The sequence below is a fragment of the Pelobates fuscus genome, chromosome 5 (genome assembly GCF_036172605.1).
Source record: "Pelobates fuscus isolate aPelFus1 chromosome 5, aPelFus1.pri, whole genome shotgun sequence".
Classification (NCBI taxonomy): Eukaryota; Metazoa; Chordata; class Amphibia; order Anura; family Pelobatidae; genus Pelobates; species Pelobates fuscus.
Window position 1 is genome coordinate 154143267 of NC_086321.1, and position 27555 is coordinate 154170821.

At 39.5% G+C, this 27555-nt stretch overlaps 1 protein-coding gene across 7 annotated transcripts in view; it reads right to left on the bottom strand.

Moving 5' to 3' along the window:
• The window catches only part of DEPDC5 (DEP domain containing 5, GATOR1 subcomplex subunit), a 44042-nt gene that overhangs the window by 7403 nt on the left and 9084 nt on the right, over positions 1–27555 (bottom strand). For 6 of the 7 annotated variants that reach the window (XM_063454537.1, XM_063454540.1, XM_063454536.1 and 3 more), the window contains exons 12-32: positions 24166–24241; positions 21090–21193; positions 20143–20217; positions 16904–17038; positions 15586–15647; positions 13887–13960; positions 13596–13665; positions 13218–13254; positions 12854–12974; positions 11560–11774; positions 11224–11427; positions 10995–11130; positions 7827–7924; positions 7663–7722; positions 1996–2179; positions 1550–1716; positions 1330–1447; positions 846–1013; positions 502–721; positions 289–413; positions 91–190 (exon numbers count right to left, since the gene is read on the bottom strand). In XM_063454537.1, coding sequence (XP_063310607.1) covers positions 91–190; positions 289–413; positions 502–721; positions 846–1013; positions 1330–1447; positions 1550–1716; positions 1996–2179; positions 7663–7722; positions 7827–7924; positions 10995–11130; positions 11224–11427; positions 11560–11774; positions 12854–12974; positions 13218–13254; positions 13596–13665; positions 13887–13960; positions 15586–15647; positions 16904–17038; positions 20143–20217; positions 21090–21193; positions 24166–24241 — 2549 coding nt within the window. The remainder of the gene's footprint in view (positions 1–90; positions 191–288; positions 414–501; positions 722–845; positions 1014–1329; positions 1448–1549; positions 1717–1995; positions 2180–7662; positions 7723–7826; positions 7925–10994; positions 11131–11223; positions 11428–11559; positions 11775–12853; positions 12975–13217; positions 13255–13595; positions 13666–13886; positions 13961–15585; positions 15648–16903; positions 17039–20142; positions 20218–21089; positions 21194–24165; positions 24242–27555) is intronic. The other variant, XM_063454538.1, reaches the window with a different exon arrangement.

A 27555-nucleotide genomic window follows, 5' to 3' on the forward strand; every position in this document is an offset into this window, starting at 1 on the left:
AAGTGACAGTGCAGAATGGAGTATGAAGAGAGGAAAAGTCAGACGCTCACATCACACGTATAAACAATGCTACCTGCAAAAATTCCTTACCTTACGAGGGCTATCGACATAGGTGGGAGTAACAACCGAGTCCACTGCCTGAGAGCACACCTTGCCCGAATGAGCCAGAGTTGGTTGTTCTCCTAGACCCCTGGAAATAAATTAATGGCTCACTCAGTTACCAAATCTGCATTGTATACTTCCAGCAGAAAGGTGACAATTTGTGTTATAAAGCTAAGAACCTCTTACTTCTGATTAGCTTCCATCTCTAGCAGAGCTGAAAGGGCCGAGGTTCCTTTCTTTCCAATAGGAGGTGCAGGTAGTTCCGTTGGATGAGGGGGGGGCAGCTGTAACCCCTTCATACCAGCTCCTTTCTATAAACGAAACACAAAATTTCAATATTAGAAAGTCATTAATATGAGAAGTTTATTACCACTGTTGTGGGCACAGGAATGCCAGTACCCTGATCATACGGTCAGATCGGTGACGCCGGCGGATACGATTTAACCCCTCCACAAATCGAAGGAACCCATCCAGAAGCTGCCCCTCTTCTTGTTCAGACCGTGGACAAACTCCATAAAGATCACATCTTTGCTCTCCTTCAGTAATTCGTTTAGTGGGCCCTACACAGGATGGCAGTAGAAGGAAACGTGTGCGCCAGAACTTCAGGGATTCAATCAGACTGCAGATTCAGAGGTTAAAAGGAGTAAATGTACGTGTTTTCTTTTTTTTTTCTAAAGTGTATGACTTCTGTGTTTTCTATTACGTAGAGCTAAAACGGATGACGTACAAATAAATTCCCATACCTAAAATCTTCTGAGCCAGCAGAACAAATGTATTGATCTAGATAGTTCCACTTGTAATCTTCCAGCCGTTCATGGGAAAATTCCACCCAGCTGCACACAAAGTCACAGGAAGAGTGTGACGGGCACAAGTTGTAATTGTAACTTATCTGGGCAGATTCATACGGGTACCTTGTAAGAAGAAGCAAAACAAATATGATATGCATATATAATATTAGCTGTATCTTCTAACTGTGAAAAACACAATGACACTCCGGGAAGACAATCAATGTACACTAATTCTCAATGCACAGTGGTCCTTTGCAGACAGCCACTGTTCCAGTTTTTCTAGGCAAGCACCACAGTTCACATGCAGACATTATATTCTCCTTCCAGTAAACTGCAACCCATGAAGACCTCTCTACTACTCATTACTCTCTACTACTACTAAGTATTATCCCCTACAATGTTTTTATATTTCTTAATAGTCATTTTATGGTTTCTTTACTTTGGTAGGTATCTAGTGACTGTAATAATCTTGTCCTTGCAGGTTACTTTGTGGAAAGTTCGTCCCATGCTCAGCCAATACTGGTTTTCCTCTTCATGGCGATTTCGGTACACCAAGCCTGATAGGGACAGAGCTCAAATTGACATATGCCCAATAATACCAGCAGATCCTCTAAATAAAAAAAAAAAAAAAAAACATTTCTGGATTGAGTAAACCATACCTCTCCTGTAGAGGGGGCTGCTGCTTAAGGGAGGTTGTGAAGTAGAGCTTGTCTTTGTGTGTTTCGACTGAACAATAACTTGATATCCCTGCATGAGACGCTGGCAAATAAACTCTTCAAAAACCTGCTGAGCTGTCATTGGGTGAAGTGTTCCCTCATCATCACGCCTAGGCAAAAAAAGCCCAAATCACATTTTACTTAAATAAAGACAACATCCATTGTATGAGTACTAAAGTCTGAAATAGTCTCAAGGCTCCATTTGACATGATCTTGTGATATAGGATCCAAAACACTGTATTAGTATATATGACTTACAAAAACTAAAAGAGCTTACAGAGTTATGACAGTCCACAAACGCCTTAGGGATGATAAATAAGACTTTACAAGGTTGGGACTTTGCACTCCAGGCACAATAATTCCTCACTCCTTCCCCTTAATTCTCTCACCTGTCTAAGTCAGCCTCTGGCAGCAGATCGTAGCAGCCCTCGGTGTAATCATTCTGCAGGCTCTGCCTATCCGGGAAGTAGTCTGTTGTGAGTGGTAGGCAGGCTGGGGTGGTGAGAGACTTCCAGTCCACCCCAACCGTGCAGCAGAAGCCAGGCACTACGGGGGGAGCAGACAGCATCAAACCTGCCCAGAGGCCACGCGGAGTAGGGGATTGTAGGTTGCACGTGAATAGGTCCACAACAAGGTGAAAGCAAGTGTTTTTTGTGTTGGGCAGAAAGTGTGTGAAAGTATATGATAATGATGATGACAAAATGGGAATAAAGAGTGTAAGGAATAAAGGAAAAGAGAAACAGGTGGGAATGAATGAGTAAATATATTGGAAAAATGACAGTGAGAGGACAGAAAATTTAGGAACAAGAGAGTAATGGTACAAGAAAATAATTGGATTATGTCATTACGTTATGTAGCATAGACAAGTCACAAAGAAAATGAAGGTGTAAAAAAGCGGAGTCATAGGACAGTTGGAAAGTGTCGATTAGTGGAGATAACAGAGTTTTGAAATAAAGTTTTGAATAACAGAGAAAGGTTATTGGGTGTCAGGTGCATGAAAGAAAATGATATATGAAGTTGTGAGGGAAAAATATTGAGTGAAAAAGAGGAAAAAAAAAAAGAGAAAGAGAGAGCAGGTTAATTGCCATGCTTAAGACACATTGTGATCCACCATGCATTGGGAAATTACACCGGTTGTGATCAACATGATCAATTAAATGTCAGCTGACACATGCGTTCATCAAACTGGATGCTTATTAAATCGCTATTTGAAACATTTTCGAGGTAAGGAGAATAGATTTAATAGAAAAGTAGATTAATTTGAAATACACAGGCAAAGAAATGTAGTGTGAGGAACAGGGAGGCTAGAGAACAGACGCTATAGGAGGTCTGAGGGTAAAAAGAACTGTTATGATGAGAGATAAATACTGTTAATATAAAGTTTCACATACTCATACTGCAACATATTTCAAACCCAACAACAAAAATGTTATTACTTAAATTTTATAGTGCAGTCATAGAATTAGAACCATATGGATCCCAACCCGCCACCTCCTGAATTGTCCAGTGAAAGTGACCTCCACCAGAAACACCAATATATTAACTGGAAAAGCAAATGCACCCACATTCCAAGAAACACACATTTAGGAAAATATCTAGATTTCTCGGATTTCTGTAGAACACAAATTGGATATTGTAAGCAGGAATGGTTCCAGATGTGAAGTAATTAAGAAGTCAACTAAATGGTTTTTCCACTGTTCCTGATCCCATTTTATACTGGGCATCGCGTTTACCAGATGTTCATTTTTGACAAACACATAGATCTATTTTTCCTTGTAATGTTAAACCTAATGTCTGTTTCTAAATACTGTTGACCTTCAGAGAAGGGCTACTAAACTGGTTCATGGTTTGCAGGATAAAACTTACCAGGAAAGGTTAAAGGAACTTAACATGTATAGCTTGGAGGAAAGACGAGACAGGGAGGATATGATAAAAACATTTAAATACATAAAGGGAATCAACACAGTAAAGGAGGAGACTATATTTAAAAGAAGAAAAACTACTTTACTGAGAGGGTAGTGGATGCATGGAATAGCCTTCCAGCTGAAGTGGTAGAGGTTAACACTGTAAAGGAGTTTAAGCATGCGTGGGATAGGCATAAGGCTATCCTAACTATAAGATTATGCCAGGGACTAATGAAAGTATTTAGAAAATTGGGCAGATTAGATGGGCCGAATGGTTCTTATCTGCCGTCACATTCTATGTTTCTATGTTCTATGACCTGTGATTGGAAAACATCAAATACTAGGCACCACTTGCAACATCTCCATTTTTTTCTCTGAGGGTAGTCTCTAACATTTTGGCTATTATTTTAATTCTAAGAATAAGGATCATGTAACACATATTTCCTAGCAGAACTAGTAGAGCTCCTTTAAATTATGTACTAACAGCACTCAATGAAAATTATACTCCATAGCAAGCTGTCAGCCCTCCCCAACAGTATATGTGTTTAAGGTCCTAACACGGAGATAGAGCTCACTAGAACATACTGAGAAACTAACTAAACGAATAAACCTCCCAAAAAGAAATTGTGGCGATGCTGAGGGTCCTACTTTTTTAATGAATACATGTAAAACAATATCACAACAGTTAATCTCTATGGTCTTCCCTGCTTCTATGCAGGGAGTGAAGCAGGGAAAACCATAGAGACTGTCAGTTATCAAACGCTGCCTGATCCAAGGTGCATCTATACGGCTAAAGGGTCCTGTTTTTCTCGTTTCTTTACATATACTACATATACTTCATTTAAAAAAAAATATATTTTCTTGATGAATTTGATGAAAAGATTACATTCAAATAGTTTTGAGGTGACATTTGTCCTTTAATTACATATATCATTGGTATAATGTAGCTCTTAAGTGTTGCCAGTAGAGTGTGCTATTAGTTAGCAGGTTAAATGTAGAAAATAATCCAGGCACTCCCACGAATTCCAAAATGTAGGCAATTTTATTTAGAACTTGACAAAGGCCCTAAGGGGTCGACATGTTGCTGTGTAGCTCCTGGTTCTAAATAAAATTGCCTACATTTTGGAATTTGTTGGAGTGCCTGGATTATTTTCTACATTTAACAATTTTACATTTGGTCCATCTTGGTACTGGGACTTGTCCATTGGAGCACCCTGGATTCCTTGACGAAGGGTTGAGTGCACTTCCACTATTTATTTATATCTATTAGTTAGCAGGTTGTGACCTGACCATGACAAGCCAAGATTACTCTTTGTTAAAGCGGCACTGTCATGGCCGCATCCGCTTTTTTTTTTAACCCCCCTCCTGACTCCACTACACTATTGCCCTACCCCCCATAAGCAGCGGGTGGGGGCCCTAAATGAAAATGGGGGGGTGGGGGAGAAACACCAAAGGGACAACACCCATTGTCCTCCACCGGCCCCATGAGCGGCGGGTGGGGGCCCTAAATGAAAATGAAGGGAGGGGGGACCTATTGTCCTCCCCACAGCCTCCAGCCATTAGTGATGGGTGGGGGCCCTAGATGACAATGGGGGGACCTATGGTCCTCCCCTTGGCCCCCACCCATGAGCAGCAGGTGTGGTCCTAAATGAAAATGGGGGGTGGGGGGGACCTATTGTCCTCCCCCAGGCCCCCACCCATGAGCAGGGGGGTGGAGGAGAAACACCAATGGGGGAACACCCGAGCAGGGGGGTGGAGGAGAAACACCAATGGGGGAACACCCATTGTCCTCCACCAGCCCCATGAGCGGCGGGTGGGGGCCCTAAATGAAAATGGAGGGAGGTGGGACCTATTGTCCTCCCCACAGCCTCAACCCATCGCTAATGGATGGGGGCCCTAAATGACAATGGGGGGGGGACCTATTGTCCTCCCCACAGCCTCCACCCATTAGTGATGGGTGGGGGCCCTAGATGACAATGGGGGGACCTATGGTCCTCCCCTTGGCCCCCACCCATGAGCAGCAGGTGTGGTCCTAAATGAAAATGGGGGGGTGGGGGGGACCTATTGTCCTCCCCCAGGCCCCCACCCATGAGCAAGGGGGTGGAGGAGAAATACCAATGGGGGAACACCCGAGCAGGGGGGTGGAGGAGAAACACCAATGGGGGAACACCCATTGTCCTCCACCAGCCCCATGAGCGGCGGGTGGGGGCCCTAAATGAAAATGGAGGGAGGTGGGACCTATTGTCCTCCCCACAGCCTCAACCCATCGCTAATGGGTGGGGGCCCTAAATGACAATGGGGGGGGGGACCTATTGCCGATTGTCCTCCCCCCGGTCTCCACCCATGAGCAGCAGGTGGGGCCCCTAAATGAAAATGGAGTTGGGGGGGGAGGGGGGAACGGTAAAATCCATTGTTTTTGGTTTATTTCAGAAGTTTGATGGGTATTATGGTTTTTTTCTTCTGGCCTTTTTGGGGCTGAAAAAAGAAGGTTTTAGAAAAAAGAAGACATCAAATGGTAAGTATTTTTTTATTAACAGGTATTTAGTTTTATTGTCTCCCCCTCACTATTTTAGGGTGAAGAGGGTAGGTAGGGCTTTATTTAATTGTATTTGGGTGGGGGGTGACTAGGGTCCTGGGGACCCCTAGTCACCTAGGTGGGGGTATTTTTATATTTTTACACTTACATTGTTTTATGTTTTAAAGAAAACTAGAGCAGACAGGAAGAAATGAACAGATCCTGAGATTGGAAGAGAAGAGGAAGCAATTAGGGAAAGGTAAGTTCAGCATGACAGTGCAGCTTTAAATAAAGAACATACCAATGGACTTGAGGTGGGGAAAAAAGTGTGGATGAAAACCCTTTCCACCTGAAGTAAGTGTATAGTTAATACATAGCTAAACACAAATACACACACCAGTCAAGCCATAAGACTTGCTTTTCCTACAGAAATCTCACTTTAACAGTGCTCTCACTACTGCAAGGGATTCTGGGTAGGTGTATGCAAATGAGCTCAATAAAGAACCACATTTTTGCTTCATAATTTCACTTTATAAAGAAGTTAGCTTGTAATTCGAGCCAAATCCCTTTGCAGAAAATACAGTTTAAATGAGTAGGAGAAAACAACTGAAAAGGCCCCTCTCTGCATTTATTATGTATACAATGCAACCCTATATTTGCAATGGTTCAGTAATACATGCACTTACAAAATAACATAATGCAGAAAGAGTATAGACTCCTTTACAGGATAAGGAGACTAACTACTGGGCAAGGCACTAAGCTGGCATTAAGGTCTAAATAACCATAAAGGTGGCTGCCACACAAAATCAACATTCAGCACTCTAATGCATATTTCTGGAGATCACTCTTGAAGAGCTTGGAAAAAGCACATCTCTGTGTGACTGCCTACTAAAAGTTAGAAGGTAACTTTATGTTACAAGGTAGATTGTGAGTTCATTTGGGCAGAGTCCTCTTTGCCTACTGTTCCTGCATGCCAAACATATGTTGTTAGAATGAAATATTTATTTTGTTTACATATTGTACAGCGCTGCGGAACATGTTGGTGCTGTATAAATAATTGTGTTCTGCAGTAATTCCACTGCGCTCAAAGAGCAACTAGGTTAGCAAATTTCAATATTTATCGATCACACTAGTGACCATCGAATCACAATTTACTTCACTAACAGCACACTCTACTGGTAACAATTAAGAGCTACATTGTACCATTGATACACTAAATAGTCTGTGTATTAATGTATAAGGAAGCTACATAAACTCTGTGTAAAAAAATGTTTTAGACTGGTCGACAGATCTAATGTTTATCCTTTTCATTTGTTACAGTTAATTTTGTTATTTACTATTTTTAGTTTTATGATGGCACTTTGTAGCTTTTTAGCAAATAGTATTTAATTAAGGTTAAAATGCTGTTTACATTTATTTTTTTCCTTCCATTTCCTGTGGTGGTGGTGGGGTGTTCATTTAATCCTCCATGTTTAAGATCAACTGAGAGAAGAACAGGTGTAGGTGTGGTTAGCACAGATGTGACCTTCTTTATAAGAAAATCTCAGACTTTTCAACGTGTGCTTCAGGACTTTAGGGTCCTGAAGACAAATGTAAAACCTATGTAGTACATAACAAGGATGCTACATCCCACTCACTGGGTTCTGGGCAGCATGGTAGGTTGTCATCTGAAGATCCTTTCTCTCCATGGTAAGATGCTGTGACAAAAAGAGGGAACGATTAGGAAGAAAATCCAATAACCAACCTACAAAACAATTATCTTTTTTCCTTGTCTTATGGACCCTTTCACCCATATCGTCACCTGCACTGTGGCCTTTCTGATTGTTGAAAGATGAGCCGATAGAAAATTCTTCTGCGCTTCCAGAAGAGCCACTATCACCAGGTGTGCGAGGACCATGTCTGCAGGAAATACATGGACATCATCATAAGATTATATGATTATTTGGACATAAAGACATACTGTTTCTAAAGACTTTGTATGATAGTCACCGTGTAACTGCCCTGGTGAGTGGAACTCATTAATACACTTGAGCATGGCCTTAACATCCATCTTTGTAAATAATCATGTCCCCATCGTTTACTGTGCCTATCCATTTAGTACTCATTCTCCCCTGCCCCCATTTTTATGCTCTTCTACAATACTTTTTTTTTACCCCAATTTACAATAATGTACACTGAATACTGATACTTACATGTTTACTATATAAATTATAGAATTTTACTGATTGTACATGAACATTTATGTTACTCATTACCTTTGCATGCTCTAACATGTGCTTTCCATAAAAACAAAAAACTGTTACCATGCCAGACTGTAAACTCACTTAAAGGACTTAAGGGCTACTTAAAAGGTTACTCTAACCAAAACACAGTGTCTTAATGAAATGGCGGTTTTTGGTTGGAGTAACCCTTTCTGACCATTCCCCACACCCCCTCCCTAAAGCTAAAACTTACCACAGTTTAAAGGGCCATGGCAAAGTTCTGCATCAGCCCAATCTTTTTCTGCTCCTGACCCAATAAACAATACAGTATGTATTTTGAAAACATTTTATAATGAGAATAAAAGGCTTTAAAAGCAGGGGATGACATAGAAACAAAATAAAGGTACAGAGGCTCAGTGAATATTCAGGAAGTGACAAGCTCACGATCAGGGAAAAAAAAAAAGTATACATTGGCATGTGAACCATGTCAAAGAGATATCCGTATCATGGCAAAATTATTTCTAAAGTGTCAAAAAAAGTTAGGCTAATTCCATTAGGTAATGTTTCATGATGTAAATACTTCAGATATGAAAGGGATAAGAAAAAGCTGGAGCTAAACCAGATGTCTAGTTGAGGAAGAACAGGGGAGAAAGTGAGAAGGACGGGAAAAGGAAGAAGAAGAGATGGGTTGAAAGGAAGGGGAACAAAGAGGAAGAAACCTCATCGTCTGTGGCTCATCGCTCATCACACCAGGTATCCCTCAATATAGTATGTGAGCCACGGGATCCAGGTAAAGAAATACTTCTTTTGTTTCTGGTCGACTAAATTAGTCATTTATTTGCTCCTTTAATTTACTCAACTTTTGCCATTTATAGAACATCAAAAGGCCAAGATCAAGGTTTTAGCAGTGCTCAACAGCTAAATAACAAGAGAAATTTATTTTTTTATAACATGAAATTGGCTATTTGTTTCAATTAAGTAAGTACTCTGCTGGGCTGGAGAGGGTTCTCAAGTAGATGGCACAAAATCCAGTGAATGTACCTCCAGAATAGCATTAACTCAGAGAACTGCCACCATATATGCCGAAACGTTCCCTCTCCGGTGCAACAACACCAACAAGATCTAGGCGGGCTGCAGCATATTGTGTGCAGTAGTTTTGCAGTCCTGTACGATCCTGAAAGAAGTTTGAAGTTAGCTTACTGTATCTGTAAGCAGAGGTTGCTCTGAAGATTTAAGATTAAATCTTTTGTCCATTGTTCTTGGCGGAAAACCCACCCCAATATGTACCTGGGCAGATTTAGAAGGTCACTCAGTAAGAGCAGCTTCTATAGTTTGGGGACACCTCTACAGAGTTCACCCAGAGAACAGAGTTGCTCAAAGGATGTCACAGATCTGTAAAGATCCTCAGGATTCTCGGTGTAGGAATCAATCAAAATGTTGTAACTAGAGGTAATGAAATTACGTCAATGTCATGACGTAAACTAAATGGGATACATTCTTAAGCCTTCACTGACGGCAAAAAGCATTGAGATGAGAAGTGATTGAGGCACCTGGGGATTACGCAAAAAGGCTAAGTTGTGCAAAATTGGAAAGTAGGTTGGGCGAAGTGGTAAATGCTTACTGGAATCGTATACGGAACCAAATGTGTAGGGCTGCACCAATGAGTGGGGCCATGCTCTTTCCAGCCATAGGGCAGGAAGCCAGACGGGACTTATATTAGTTTCAAGATTTGGTTTTGTTGAACATCTAAAATCACATGGATTTCGTGATCAGAGACAACATGGGTTTACTTCAGGGAGATCATGCCAAACTATTCTTATTAATTTTTTTTGATTGGGTAACTAAAATAATTGATCAGGGTGGTGCAGTAGACATTGCTTACCTAGATTTCAGTAAGGCTTTTCACACTGTTGCACATAGAAGGCTTATCAATAAACTGCAATCTTTAAGTTTGGATTCCAATATTGTTGAATGGGTAAGGCAGTCGCTGAGTGACACGCAACAGAGGGTTGTAGTCAATGGAGTATATTCGAAGCATGGTCTAGTTACCAGTGAGGTACCTCAGGTATCTGTACTTGGACCCATTCTCTTTAATATTTTTATTAGTGATATTTCAGAAGGTCTTGATGGTAAGGTATGTCTTTTTGCTGATGATACTAAGATATGTAACAGGGTTGATGTTCCAGGAGGGATAAGTCCTAACCTCAACATCTAAGGAAAGGGATTTAGGGGTTATTATTTCAGATGACTTAAAGGTAGGCAGACAATGTAATAGAGCAGCAGAAAATGCTAACAGAATGCTTGGCTGTATAGGGAGAGGTATTACCAGTAGAAAGAGGGAAGTGCTCATGCCATTGCACAGAATACTCGTGAGACTTCACTTGGAGCATTGTACGCAGTACTGAAGACTGTATCTCCAGAAGGATATTGATTCAGAGAAGGGCTACTAAACTGCATAATAGGCACAGTTTTGCCTGCTGTTGACAAGCATAGGCAATTGTTTTTTTTTAGCAAAGTTATTTTTTTAAAGTAATCTAAGCTTAAACAATATTTAAGACAGGTAAATAGTGAAAACACTCTTTTTCACCGAGAAATATTGTGTTAAAAAAATCTAAAGTGAAAATTAAAAGGCACAGCAACACCTATTTTATGTTAGCTTTTTCATTGATCATATACATAAGCACACAAAAAAAACAAAAAACAACCTTGTGACATCAGCAGTCAACAAGGTATACAAAATAATTAATTATTAACCCTGGGACTTTCACCTTCCTGTGGCTTCATGATAAGCTAGCTCTAGAAGTTCTGCCGAAGAACGAGCTGTCTCTTGGAGCTTGCTCCCCTGCAGCTCAGCCATATTCTGCCGCGTCTGATGGTGTATCTGTATAGCTTCACCAGATGGGCCTGCCAGAGACCAACAAAATCAAAATGGGGTAAATAACACTAGTTTTAGTAGACAAGTAAACTAGTCAAAACCAAAAGTGTACAATCACATACCCACAGGGAACGTGTGCATCCATCTCCGCCGGTTTGATGTGAGCTTCATTGGCATGCGTGAGGGTGCAAAAGGATTGATGAGGGCTCTCTGAGGATGGTATCCACCTGGACGGATATGCAACATTGACTCTGCACTGCCCACATGGAACCTGCCAGGGGCGCTGGAGTCTCTCTGCTGGGATTCAATCATTCGTTCCAAAAAATCTGCACATTAGAGCAAGCAAGGATTTAATGGGGGGAGACACGTCCATTGTATGTAACCTTATGTGAATTCTCAGGGTTAGTAAAATGACCCATGGGTACACGTTCCTAGGATTGTATACAATGACCAATTACCTCTAGTACTAGTATAACCCAAAGAGCTGCTAGCTTCGTAATGATGGAGATGCTGCCTTGGTATCAGAAGGATGTTGGAAATTTTTCCCAAGGAGCTTTCATCTGATGTTTGGCTTCGTCCTTCCTCTGGTGGGAATGGTCGGCCCTGTGTAGATGGGCTGCAGGAAGCATCATATGAGCATGAACTCTTCCGAGTCTGAGTCTCACGCACTGGCCTGAGAAAGTTAAAAAATGTAAACAAAATTAAATATACAACATACATCATCCCTAATAAAACTCCAAAGTGGTGTAACTACCCAGCACACTGGGTATGGAAGAGGCGGGAGATATGATAGAAAATTTAAATATTTAAACTAAATCAACACAGTAAAGGAAAGAGAGTATATTTAAAAGGAAAAAAAACCCCAACAAGAGGGGCAAAGGTTTAAAAATATAAGGAAGTGTTACTTTACTGAGAGAGTAGTGGATGCATGAAATAGCCTTCCAGCTGAAGTGGTAGAGTTTAACACAGTGAAGGAGTTTAAACATGCGTGGGATAGGCATAAGGCTATCCTAGATATACGATAAGGCCAGGGACTAATGAAAGTATTTAAAAAAATTGGGAAGATGGGAAGAATGGTTCTTATCTGTTGTCACATTCTATGTTTCTACGTGTCTGTAGCTTATACTGGGGACTATATTAAAACACTGACTGCAGGTAGCAGCGAGTAACTTTAAGGGCCTTGAGTAGTTGTAAGAATAGGTAAAAGCATGCAGGAGGTGGGTGAGAGCCACTATTAACCCTGCAATGTAAACATCACAGTTTCGAAAAACCTACAACCTGACAAGATCACTATGTCCAGACCACTTAATTGAGATAAAGTGAACTGGGTGACTATAGTGTTCCTTTAATAACTACTGATTAATCAGTGGATGTAAATGGGTACAGTAAGAAATATAAACAAAATATAATCTTTTGGGTTCATTATATCGCAGTTTGAAAGATCCACAAGCACACCATTGCTCCACACAACTAAACACAATATAACTGATTTCATCTCAGAAGTTCAATAAAAATACTAGTAAGAACCACTAACATTACCATCCCAGATAATAATTGATGTGAAGGAATCAGCATACAGGCATAAACAAGATATAAAACAAAAAGGTACAAACACAAGAGATAAAGGAAGGATGAGGCAGAAACAAAGGAAGAAAAACTTTATAGAACAAAGGAATGAAAAGATATAGTCTAAACGAGCAGAGAAAGAGATCGAGTGAACCAAAAAAGTTCACATTTCTGTATAATGGTCACCTAAAGTTTGTGCTGCGTTGCGTTCTAGAAGGACCAGGAAGGCGGAAAACTTGTGCATCATAAGCATCGTAGTCAACTTGTATGGGGAGGGCATTCTCAGCTTCTTTTGGGCTTCCTAGGGCTGCACAAAATATGAGATGTTTACGCCTTTTTCTTCACATGTAACAAATTTAAGAATTGTTGGAATCTGGAAAAATGTGCATAAGAATACATAAAGGCCTTCAAGACTGGTATTTTAGACTACAGTATTACACAAATCAGATCTAAAAAGAAACCTCTCCTGTACGAGAATTTGGATAATACCTCTGCAGGACACATAGAAGTAGAGAGCAGTTAGAAGATGTAAATCTGGGTGTACACTTACAATTATCTTTTCCAAGTCTGCCTTTCTCAGTGACCACCTAAAATGCAAAAGATACGAAATAGAACACAGAAAGAAGAAAAAAAAACATCCACATACAGACATATATTATGTTTAGCAATTTCTGTCTATATCCACAGACAGATATTGCTAAACACTTCATTTCAGATTAATCTGCAGCAGGGTTTCAAAATTCTGCCATTGAGTGCATAATGCTGTGAATATGTTTGGATTTTTTAGCACAATCAAATTAACACTAAAGATTATTCAGAAAAACTGGTATGTCTGGTATGTCTGCAACCATGTTTGAATCTGGTCCAAAAAAAACCCCAAAAAACATTTTTGGTGAATATTTTTTTCCCTGTAAGCTTACAAAAATACCTTTCGAGCAGCGAGTTTGATACGTGGAGTAAAGGTATTCTTCAGTGGCTGGCTCTGGGATGTATAGAAACTGGAAAGAAATAACCAATAAATGTTTATTGAAGTTTAATAAAGAGACAAAAAGCAGTGGGAGATACAAAAAGTACCATTTGTTACAAAAACATAAACACAAAGGCTCAAAGAGATTATATAAAAACGCCATGTTATAACATACACGGGTGTACGGGTGTATAATACGGAGAACGCACTTGGATTTTGAATAAAATATTTCCAATTAGCACATAAATTCACCTGTGATTGATCCAGTGAGGGATGTTATAATCATCTCCGAGGCGTGAATCGGCAGAATTGGAGCGATTATGCAGCTGTAAAACAGATGGAAACATACTTACTGCCTTTAAACCATATAACTCGACACCCAAAACTTCTAAATTACTTACTGCCACTAAACCACATACCCCGACACCCAAGACTTCTAAATGACTTACTGCCTCTAAACCATATAACCTGACACCCAAGACTTCTAAATTACTTACTGCCACTAAACCATATAACCCGACACCCAAGACTTCTAAATTACTTACTGCCTCTAAACCATATAACCCGACACCCAAGACTTCTAAATTACTTACTGCCTCTAAACCATATAACCCGACACCCAAGACTTCTAAATTACTTACTGCCTCTAAACCATATAACCCGACACCCAAGACTTCTAAATTACTTACTGCCTCTAAACCATATAACCCGACACCCAAGACTTCTAAATTAGAGGCAGTAAGTTATTTAGAAGTCTTGGGTGTCAGGTTATATGGTTTAGAGGCAGTAAGTAATTTAGAAGTCTTGGGTGTCGGGTTATATGGTTTACTTACTGCCTCTAAACCATATAACCCGACACCCAAGACTTCTAAATTACTTACTGCCACTAAACCATATAACCCGACACCCAAGACTTCTAAATGACTTACTGCCTCTAAACCATATAACCTGACACCCAAGACTTCTAAATTACTTACTGCCACTAAACCATATAACCCGACACCCAAGACTTCTAAATGACTTACTGCCACTAAACCACATACCCCGACACCCAAGACTTCTAAATGACTTACTGCCTCTAAACCATATAACCCGACACCCAAGACTTCTAAATTACTTACTGCCTCTAAACCATATAACCCGACACCCAAAACTTCTAAATTACTTACTGCCACTAAACCACATACCCCGACACCCAAGACTTCTAAATTACTTACTGCCTCTAAACCATATAACCTGACACCCAAGACTTCTAAATTACTTACTGCCACTAAACCATATAACCCGACACCCAAGACTTCTAAATGACTTACTGCCACTAAACCACATACCCCGACACCCAAGACTTCTAAATGACTTACTGCCTCTAAACCATATAACCCGACACCCAAGACTTCTAAATTACTTACTGCCTCTAAACCATATAACCCGACACCCAAGACTTCTAAATTACTTACTGCCTCTAAACCATATAACCCGACACCCAAGACTTCTAAATTACTTACTGCCACTAAACCATATAACCCGACACCCAGGACTTCTAAATGACTTACTGCCTCTAAACCATATAACCCGACACCCAAGACTTCTAAATTACTTACTGCCGCTAAACCATATAACCTGACACCCAAGACTTCTAAAGCTACCAAGAACCAAGACAAATGCTAGAAATCAACATTACCATTTTTAAAGGAACACTCCCACCTCATAACTACTACAGCTCATTGAAGTTGTTACGGGGCAGTAGTGTCTGGGAGCCATCTTACCTTCAGTGCTTAAACAGGTTTCAAACATAACCCATCAGATGGGCCACCCAGTAAAATTTTCTCACCCTGGGGTGGCAGTGAGAGAGGGCAGCAGTGCTGGGTGTTAGGAAACAGCTGAACCACTGAAGGTAAGACAGCACTCCTACACCCATAAGAGAAAGAGTGAGAAAGTGCTAAATACTCACCTTAAATAGTGGCACCGCATGTAGAGGCTGCTCCCCCATGCACACCAGATCCACACCAATACCTGGAAGAAGGAAACATTCAATCACTGTACGGTTTATTCACCAAACAACAAACTGCAGTAAACTGAAAACAGCAACATTTAGTCTGAAATAGCTAAACTGTGACCATAGTGAAGTTGGAGATTTCTTGCAAATCTGCTATATTTGCCTACGGTTTGCAATTCAGATTTCAATTCACTATAGTCCAGTATTAAACAAATAAACCCCTGAGAATCAAAACACCACGTGTGGCAAATCAGAAGTAGGTACTACATGGCAGAGGAGTGCTTGGTGTCTGTCTGGGGGCTTGCTTTTTTTTTTCCACCTCCATATTTCCTTCTGTAGATGGCATGCAGCTTTCTAACTGGCTATGGAAACACAAGAGCCTAATGGATGAAAATGCGTTTACTTGTCTGTCCACGATTTAAAAAAAAAAAAAAATGCTAACACACAGAATCGATACCAGAAAGTTGGAGTGCGCTAGCAACTGCACTGGAGTCAGGATCTTCTCTGAGTACTCTGGAAAAAGTACACACAACAGTATTTAGTGCAGACTATCTGTATATACAGAGTGTACAAAATTAAAAGTATATCTGGGGATCAACTCACATGGACCAGAGCCTAATCACCCCTGGATCTCGGTTTGAATTGCTCCATTGTAGAGGGATAAACCCACAATATAGCAAGACAGGATACTCTTCTTATGTAATATCTAGGCAGTACAAACAAACACTTACTTGAAGTAGTGGGTTTGCCAGCAATATTGCTGGCAATCCCACTACTTCAAGTAAGAGTTTTTAACCTTTTGTCATAAATAAATACTGTGTTTGATACTATTCAATTTGGGCTCTCTATTTGTTTGTAGTGCCTGGATATTACATCAGAAGAGTATCCTGTCTTGCTATATTGAGGGTTTATCCCTCTCCATTGGAGCAAATCAAACCCAGAGCCAGGGGTGATAAGGCTCTGGTCCACGTGAGTTGATCCCCAGATATACTTTTAATTTTGTATACTCTGTTTATACAGATAGTCTGCACTATATACTGTGTGTATTTTTTCAGAGTACTCAGAGAAGATCCTGACTCCAGTGCAGTTGCTAGCGCACTCCAACTTTCTGTATCTATTGCTAATTTGTGTCACTGTGTGTCACTTGGGGGTAGTGCAGCAGCACTGCAGATATTCTTAAGCGCTTTGACTCCATCCGGTTTTTCACTCTAACACACAGAATCACATACAACTCTTCCTAAAATTGTGGCACCAATCTCCTTTACCAAATTACCATTGTCAATCATGCGCTGCTTTGTGAGGATCATCAGAGAACGGTCAACTTGGAATACGCCAACTCCTGGAGTAATCACTACAGACATCTGCCCAGTGCGATCAAAGTTGCGGTTTATGTAATGCTTGTCAAACACTGTGAAATTAGATGAATATGAATAAAACATAAAAAGACATGGTAGAATGTTAAAGGGTTTCTCTAAGCGCCTCACTAGAAAGGTTATGGTGCATATAGTATCCTACAACCACGCTCCCTGTCTAGAAAGGCTAAAGAGTGCACTCATTGTGTAAGAATTACTCCTTGTATAAGACAGCCCCCTATCTCTCTGCTACACCGCAATCTAAATAGATATGTTTTCCATACTCTGGAGAGCGCTCCAACCATGGCTGCTAACTTGAAAGACTGCTGCACATAGCCAGTCCACAGAACTGGACGACAGGCTGTAAATAGGCTGATATCAGATGAGCTTATTCGGCCATCCACTCATCCCATATGGGAAGGTGAACTATGGCTCTGGTATAACTGCATCCTATAAATACCTGCTGGACAGATGTTTATGGGATAATAATAATAAAGAACAAAACAACAACAATACATAGACCAGAATGAGGGTTTCCTAACTGGTGAAGAGGTCAAAGATGATTTGCCTGCTGCAGTACATACATGAGTCAGTGTCTCAATTTAAAAAAATATATAATAATAATTATAGATTGTACAACAATGTATCAACACAACAGTACAGCTAATTCTCAATAAGAATGGGGTGCGTTTTTTTGTTGTTGCTTTTTTTACTTTTATACATCAGAATATGGTATTTGTTGTTTCATGTTTTGTAAACATCAGAGTTAACAATATCAAATACCAAATCATCATTTGTTTTGTTTCTCTTTTTTCCCCCTTTACTTTCTCTTCTTTTCCTTTCCCTTTCTTCATATATATATATATATATATATATATATATATATATATATATATATATATACACATACATACTTCTCCTTTCTCTCAGTTTTAATTATCCAATATTTCTTCATTTTTATTTAACAATCAAATACAAATATCAGACTAACCTAGACAAACATTTGTTTTGATCGCAGTGCTCCGGAACCATAGCTAATAAAAAAAAAAAGACAAACAAAAAAAACAAAAAAAAACAGATGGGGGATTCCAGGCGGGGGGTATCCACATAATGTCCTAATTTGAAAGGAATTGATCGTCTACGAGTGAATGCAAAAGTTCACTGTCCAGGGTCTATTTTTTTATCCATCTATTCCAAAAACTATAATGATGGCCTTTCATTGGGGCACAGTTAGTAATAGCACGTTCCATTTTACATTGTATAATACTTTGAGAGTGAATCTTAGGCCAGCTATCCACCGTAGAAGACTTCCAGTTTCTGGCTATTGACGTTTTAACAGCCATAAAAATGTGTAAGATAACTGGTCTAGACTCTCTATTGATTATCCCCATATCCATATGTAGTAAAGCCATATTTGGAGTCAGTTTGAACTTTATTTCCAGTAAAGTTGATAAATAATGGTTTGCCATTTCCCAAAGAGGTCTAATTATCGGGCAATCCCACCAAATGTGTTTCAAATCTGCAATTGGCTCAGTGCATCTCTAACAGTTGGAGGAGGCTGTAGGATAAATTTTTGCTATTTTTTGAAGAGTTCTATAGCATCTATTTAGTATCTTGTAATGAATTTTATGTATATTTTAACAGTGGCAGGTTTTATATAATGTCTTAAGAGAGTTATTCCATTCTTTTATAGTTATATCTATTTTAAAATTATAATTCCTTTAGCAATTGCCAGAGGAATTTATTTAATCTGAGCCTTATAAATTAGTTTTTGACATTTGTTGACTAAATGAGTATAATCTGTTTGTTCAAATATTTCTGAAAGGAATTTAACTGGTGGTTCAAGAGAATTAAATCTCAAGTATGTTCTAAAAAAATATATTACCCTTATATAGTTAAACCATTCGGTAGAAGGTATACTATATTCAGTTTGAAGTTGTTCAAAAGATTTTAATGTATTTCCTCTCAGGAAGTTGGAAATCGTTTCCATACCTTATGGGTCCATAATTCCAGATTTATATCTATCATTAAATTTTATAGTATATTTAAATGTATACCAGGAATTATTTTCATTTTTAAACCAATTGTTTATTAAATCCAAATGGTTTGGGATTACAAACGGCACATGCCAGGGCTGCCCACTATCACCGTTATTATTTATTTTATCGATTGAATCCCTAGCAGTAGACATAAGATCCAATCAGGATATAATGAGATTTGGAGAAAACAATACTCAAAAAAAATAAGTTATATGCCGACGATGTATTGATAACTATTCAGAAACCTGAGGAATCTATTGACCATGTTGAGAAATTATTCAAAATTATAGTAAATTACAAAATAAATACTGAAAAATCTATGGCATTATATCTAAATACACCTCAAAATAATATTGATAATAAAGAAAATAAATATGGACTTAAACAAGTTAAAAGTTAATTTAATTATTTGGGTATAAAAATTTCAAAAAATCCAAAGAAATGGATGGAAATTAACATTTTACCGTTAATTAAAGAAACTAATATTCATTTTTAAAAATGGAAAACGCTAAACACATTAAAAGCATATATTATACCGAAATTTTCTTACATTATGAGAATGAACCCTATAAAGATTCCTGATAGTTGGTTAGAATTAATTCAATCATCATTTACTAAATTTATCTGGTCAGGTAAAAAACCCAGAATAAAAAAAGATATTATGTCTAGGAAAAAAGATGAAGGAGGTATGAGTATTCCAATCATTCAAGATACTGCACAAACTAACCTATTAGCGCATATTTTAATTGCAAATAAGGAAGATTCTATGAAAGAAAATTGGTATAAAAGAGAACAGAATCTAACTTTGGGAGATAGGGATTACAAGACCCTTTTATGGCCTATAGATAAAGAAAGAAATCAGCATATTAAAAACTCCAAATCGCTGATTGTTCAATAAATCTTCCCTACCGGGTCCCAATTTAAAAAATAAATGGGGTGCGTTTTAAGATTTAATTGTAAATAGATTTGTCTTTTTTTTTTTTTAAAGCACTATGTACATAAAGCATTAGATGAGTGGGGTAAATTCACAGCTATTCTGTCCCTTTAAGAATGAAATGTCCATTTATGCACAATCTTGTTCTATAGATTACTTCTTAACACAGCACTATACATTCACTCACCATTAAAGGACAGGTTGATGGCTTCTAGATAATTCCCTTGATCGGAGGTAGAGTTCTGTCCTCGGGGAAAGCCTTCTGCAAGCACCCAAACCATTACATCAGAGGCTCAATAATATGAAGAACCAGTCTTTAATGTATTTTTAATGAATACACACACAAAAAAAAGGAAATTGCATTCCATGTTATGGACAACTAAAATAATTGGAAGGGATTTATTTCACTCACAGAGAAAAATAGTGAGATTTGTGCAAGGGATACCACGAAACTCACTAGAGAAAATAGCGATACACACCAGGTTATTCAATACGTTCTTGGAAATTTAAAGTTAATTTCAAATTTAGAACAAATATTCAAACTGATAACATAAGTGACTTAATTTTTTTTTTTTTCAAATTCAGCTATTTTGGCCTAAAAAATTTAAACTACCTATTCTGTTCTCAGTGCTATACTACAGAAAACACAATGGAATTTGAGGAATAACTGGCTCATCTTACATGACAATAAGGTAGCGGAAAATGTCACTGGGGAAATAAATAAATAATACAGCATATGATGCTTGCCGCTTCCATTAGCTCCACGGAGCTAACAAAAGAGTAAGAAAACCTCCCTGGATGTATGCTTGACAGTCATGGAGGTGTTCTTGCCTAATGTAAAAGAGTGCAGATTTCTATTGACAGGCTCCAGAAACATAAAGCATTTCAGCTTGCAAAACTGCTGCATGTGTAAAGAGTGTTCCTTTAACATGTATAAATGACATCAATCAGATCACTGACAATGGGGCAAAATAGCTGATAAAAATAAACACACACATCAAAAGATCTACCTTTTTATCTGATAGCTTTAAATAGGTTCCTTGAAAAATAAACACCGTATACTGTATAGAGCTTGATATTGGCAATAACGGATACAATTCATAGCCTGCATTTACATACAGAGCATCTGAGTACCTGCATGCTTCAGGCGAACCAGAGTTGGGTATTGAATAAAAAGCTTCTTAATAGTAACAAGCAGGGATGTCCATTCCTCACGCCTTTCATTCTGCACAACCACCCTGCAGAAAGCAAGAAAAAAGGATAAGAAATGTGCAAGTACTACTGCGGGAAATTTGAGAGAAAATGATTTTTGACAGATGAGTTAGGGCTGGTATATTGGATTACGCCAACATTCACTGAATTCAGCAATGGATTCAAAAACATTGGCTGTGAATAGAGTACAGCATGCTGGTATTATCACTGCAGTCTTTAACCACTTAAGGACGGAGCCAAATGTACAAGTTGTGATCCCCAAAAAATGTAAACAAACCACAGAATTTTGACTATATGTCTGTTCAACAATAATTTACCTCTTTCATAGTACGTACACCCCTACTTATTATATATCATATTGTTCAGGAGAATAAGATCTTTCATTTCATATCATTTTTTTATATATGGAACTAACTTTTTTGTGGAAAACAAAAAAACTTTTGACATTTAGTTATTTTTCAAGTCCTGTGTGGCATTTTTACTGTGAATGTCATAATACTGTTAAATTTTACTACAATAAAACACACAAGTTTGTATTCAGCAATGTCTCACGAGTAAAACATTACCCCCCATGTATATATTTTATGGTGTTTTGGAAAGTTACAGGATCCAATATAGGGCTTGTCCATTTATGTTTTTTTTTTTTTTTAAACTTTATTTTTGTTTGAAAAATCTTGTTGGAAATGTTACAATACAATATGCAGCAGATCATTTATGTTTTTACATGTAGAAATTTGGTAGATTATTTTGCTGGGCCTATGTTACCTTTGAGACCATATGGCAGCTCAGAAATGAAAATTATCCCCATCATGGCATACCATTTGAAAAAGTAGACTTCGCAGGGTATTCAAAATTTTCTATATCCAGTCTTTTGTAGTAGCCACTTAGTCACAAACACTAGCCAAAGTTGTTGTTCAGATTTTTTTTTGCGTTTTTCACATAAAACTGTACTTTCAGTTTTGATTTTAACGTTTTTATACATTTCACTGCTCTGAAACACTAACATTTCTGGTCAGTGATGTATCATGAGTACAACGGTACCCCCCATGTAGATGTTTTATGGTGTTTTGGAAAGTTACAGGGTCAAATATAGGGCTTGTCCATTTATGTTTTTACACGTACAAATTTGGTAGATTGGTTTGCTGGGCCCATGTTGCCTTTGAGACCGTATGGCAGCCCAGAAATGAAAATTATCCCCATCATGGCATACCATTTGGAAAAGTAGACATCCCATGGTATTCAAAATGGGTTATGTCCAGTATTTTGTAATAGCCACTTAGTCACAAACAGTAGCCAAAGTTGGTGTTCAGATTTTTTTTTGCATTTTTCACATAAAAACTGTCCTTTAATGATGATAATATGGTTCTTATACTTTACACTGCTCTGAAACACTCACATTTCTGGTCAGTTATGTCTCACTTGTGCAATGGTACTCCCTATGTATACGTTTTATGTGATTTTGGAAAATTATAGGGTCTAATATACGCCTTATCGATTTATGTTTTCACACACTGAAATTTGGCAAAGTGATTTTCTGGGTCTATGTCGCCTTTAAGAGCGTATGGCAGCCTGGGTAAAAACATTTCCACTATTATGGCATACCATTTTCAAAAGTAGGCAACCCAGAGTATTTTAAATGGTTTGTATTGATATGTTTGGTCTAACCAGTTTATCAAAAATGCAGGGCCCATTTAGCGGTTATAGTTATTTTTGTGCTTTTTCAAACACATTAACTCAATTTCCACAGGATATTTCATATTCCTGATATGGGTTAGTGCAATAAAGCCTTAGTATTTTGTTTCAACATTGTCTCCTGAATATAACAGTACCCCCATGTACCAGTTTTTCGGGGGGAAGTCACAGGGGCAAATATATTAGATGTCCTTTCAAAGTTGGAAATTTGGCAAAGTGATTTTCTGGGCCTATGTCACCTTTGAGAGCGTATGGCAGCCTGGGTAATAACATTTCCACTATTATGGCATACCATTTTCAAAAGTAGGCAACACAGAGAATTCTAAATGGTGTGTATTGATATGTTTGGCCTAACCAGTTTATCAGAAATGCAGGGCCTATATAGCGGTTATAGCTTTATTTGTGCTTTTTTCAAACACATTAACTCAATTTCCACAGGATATTTCATATTCCTGATATGGGTTAGTGCAATAGAGCCTCGGTATTTTGATTACACATTGTTTCATGAATATAACAGTACCCCCACGTACCATTATTTTAATTTGTTTCGGTAACTCACAGGGCCAAATATATTAGATACCCTTTTCAGCTTGTAAGTTTGAAAATGTGTCACCTTTGACAAAGTATGGCAGCCCAGGACAGAAAATAACACCCATGATGGCATAGTATTTTTAAAAGCAGTCAGCCCAGGGTATTCCAAATGGCATAGTTTGAGTTGTTTGGTCTAGCCACTTTAACAGACATGCAGTGCCCATGTAGCGATTTATACTTTTATTTGTGTTTTTTTACACACATGTTCCATTTTCACGGGAAATTTCATAATCTTGAGATTAGTAAGTGCAATAAAACATCAGTATTTTTATTTAAAATTGTCCCCTGAATATAACAGTAACCCCATTTACTGTTGTTTTGCAGGATTTTCACAAATAGAACAGTATCCCCACATACACTTTGTTCTGAAGGCGAGAGAGATATCTTTGGTCTCACACAGAGAGTCGCTGTGTGAAAAGTTTGAGAATTTTTTTTTTAAAAAAAAAAGTGATTTTATTAACACTTTCAGTGCTAATCATAATATTAACCCTGTGATTAGAGTTTTACTTTTTAAAGTCATATTTTAACAAGAACTACAAATGTAGTACTTTGAGTTGTTTGGTGTAGCCACTTTAGAATGATTTTACTACACTGTGCCTGGATCTTTTACTTTTGTATCTTGTTAGATAAGATCAACTAAACATAGAAATTGAAAACAAGTAAAAAAAACTGTCTAGTCAAGCAGAATGGATATGTCCACTCTTGGCATACGTACTTGTAGAAATCTTCATAGAATTGGCCCTTGTGATCCTCTGTGATGGAGTTACTGCGCTGAGCTTCTGGGAAATCGTCTAGAACACAGAAAGCAATGGAACAAGAGATAGTAGGAAGCAAAAGTGCAGAGAGTGAGCATACAGTAAACAGCAAAAAAAGCATTAGTAATAAAAATTAGAAAATCCTTTTCACTTCAGGACCATACATTGATATTCCAACTATTACTCATTATACCTAATTTACCTCTATCCCACATGCATAAAATAAATGCCTTTAACCCCTTAAGGACACATGACATGTGTGACACGTCATGATCCCCTTTTATTCCAGAAGTTTGGTCCTTAAGGGGTTAAAGAAATAAATTAGAGGTGTTTTTTTGTTTTGTTTTTTTAACAAAAACTCCATCTTGATTATATAGGCCAAAGGATTGGGGAACATTTAAGATCTCTAGTGAGCACTAATTTTATTTCAAAAGATTGTACACAAATACACACATTGTTGCAGGATTTCCTTTATTTACCATACAAAAACTCTGCACGGTTTATTCACTCTGAATCTTTGGTAATGAACCAGAACGGCAAAACTAAAGCAAAAATATACTTTATTTAGCTTAGATTTTATTTCCCCTTCGGAATTAATTCTGAAAAGTTTTAAATTTACTAAACAAAACTGTGTGTATATTTCTAGACTAATTTCGGAAATACTCAAAAAAATCAGAATTGCTGGATATTCTCCATACAGAAAGAGGAAGACGGCTCCTCCAAAGATCATAATTTACCTCTATTCTAATGAAAAGAACATGCAGCTAGAACATATAAGGGAAGCAAAAAGACCATTATTGATGCGGTTCATGCCTACTAGGACTTGAGACTGGTTATTCAAAGAAAACAACTAATAACTAATAGAAAATTAAGGTGCAGACAATTAAAATACAAAACATTGTTATTGGGATGGGTAACAGATTGCATTCACACAATTTCCCTTAATGGTCAGGTAAGGGCATTTTCCTGGCTAATCATGGCAGCATCACTTATGGGTAGCTCCTCCTTTAGCAGTCACAGGACAGGAATTAATTAGATTAATTAATTAATTAGACTGATAGGTATAAAGAGTCCCTCCTCTCCTTACACCACAGTCTTTTTTCCTGTCCTTAGCAAGTTCTACAGGACTTTTTACATTTTATTTTATGGCCACCTTCCTGCGTTTGTCGTGGGTTCGTTCCAAATGAAGTTCAGCCTCTCTTCATTTGAAGGACCCAGTAAACAGCCTGCATGAGCAGGACTAACTGGGTCAGGTTCAGAGTAAGTACTGAACTGCTGCGTGGGATGTATGTCTAGTGTTCTGAGGGAGACACTGTTCTAAGCTTCATGGGGTTGGTTATCCTTAAAAATTCACCCCAGTTATTGGAAGTGCCCCTAGTAATTGGGGTCGAAATCCCCCCCTTACCTTGTTGGCAGCAGTGGCGGATCCAGGGGGGGGGCAACGGGGCAATTGCCCCCCCCGAGATTCTCCCCTGCCGGCTAATGCAGGGCTGACATTGCCCAAGTGCCAGCCCTGCATTGTGCCTGCAGACCAGGGAGGGAGATCAGTGATCTCCCTCCCCGGTCCGCAGGCACATTGCTGACAGCCGACCGGCAGGGGAGGGAGAGAGGACCCGGGAGCTGTTACCAGCAGCTCCTCCGGGTCCTCCTCTCGCGAGATTTGGAGCGTTGCCGCGGTTACCACGGCAACGCTCCAAATCTCGCGAGAGTGAACTCTAGCCCTGGAGCGCGGGCTAGAGTTCAGTCCTACCACTGGGACCACCAATGAACCCCACTGGGACCACCAGGGAACGAAAGATGTCCCCCCTCCTCCCAGTAAAGGTAAGAAGGGAGGGGGGACATAACATTTATTTAATTAAAAAAAAAAAAAAAAACACACACACATTAAAAGAAAAATCCTTCTTATCACACACACACACACATTGCCCCTGCCCCCCATACACACACACATTGCCCCTGCCCCCCATATATACACACATTGCCCCTGCCCCCCATACACACACATTGCCCCTGCCCCCCATACACACACACACACACATTGCCCCTGCCCCCCATACACACACACATTGCCCCTGCCCCCCATACACACACACACACACACACACACATTGCCCCTGCCCCCCATACACACACACATTGCCCCTGCCCCCATATACACACACATTGCCCCTGCTCCCATACACACACACATTGCCCCTGCCCCCATATACACACACATTGCCCCTGCCCCCCATACACACACATTGCCCCTGCCCCCCATACACACACACATTGCCCCTGCCCCCCATACACACACATTGCCCCTGACCCCATATACACACACATTGCCCCTGCCCCCCATACACACACATTGCCCCTGCCCCCCATACACACACACATTACCCCTGCCCCCCATACACACACATTGCCCCTGCCCCCCATACACACACACATTGCCCCTGCCCCCCATACACACACACACATTGCCCCTGCCCCCATATACACACACATTGCCCCTGCCCCCCATACACACACACATTGCCCCTGCCCCCCATACACACACACATTGCCCCTGCCCCCCATACACACACACATTGCCCCTGCCCCCATACACACACACACATTGCCCCTGCCCCCATACACACACACACACACACACACATTGCCCCTGCCCCCCATACACACACACACACACACACATTGCCCCTGCCCCCCATATACACACACACACACACACACACACATTGCCCCTGCCCCCCATATACACACACACATTGCCCCCATATACACATACACTTCCCCCATCCACACACATTGCCCCTGCCCCCCATACACACACACACACATTGCCCCTGCCCCCCATACACACACACACACATTGCCCCTGCCCCCCATACACACACACACACACACACACATTGCCCCTGCCCCCCATATACACACACACACATTGCCCCTGCCCCCCATATACACACACACATTGCCCCCATATACACATACACTGCCCCCATACACACACATTGCCCCTACATACACACACTGCCCCCACACACATACATTGCCCCACACATACACTGCAATACACACACACACACACACACACTGTAACTGTCACACACACATACTGATCCACACACCTTCACACACACACACTGCTAATACACTGTCCCCCTCACACACACACACACACTGCACCCCTCACACATTGCACCACTCACACATACCACTGCTCCTCTGCCCTACTACAGCCCCATTTCCCAGAGGACCTCAGGTAAGTTGTCAAACAGTTCTTAAACAGTTTGACTACTTACTCTGGGAGGGGGTCTTGGCATTATTGGCACTATAACCACTACACTGAGCTGTAGTGGTTA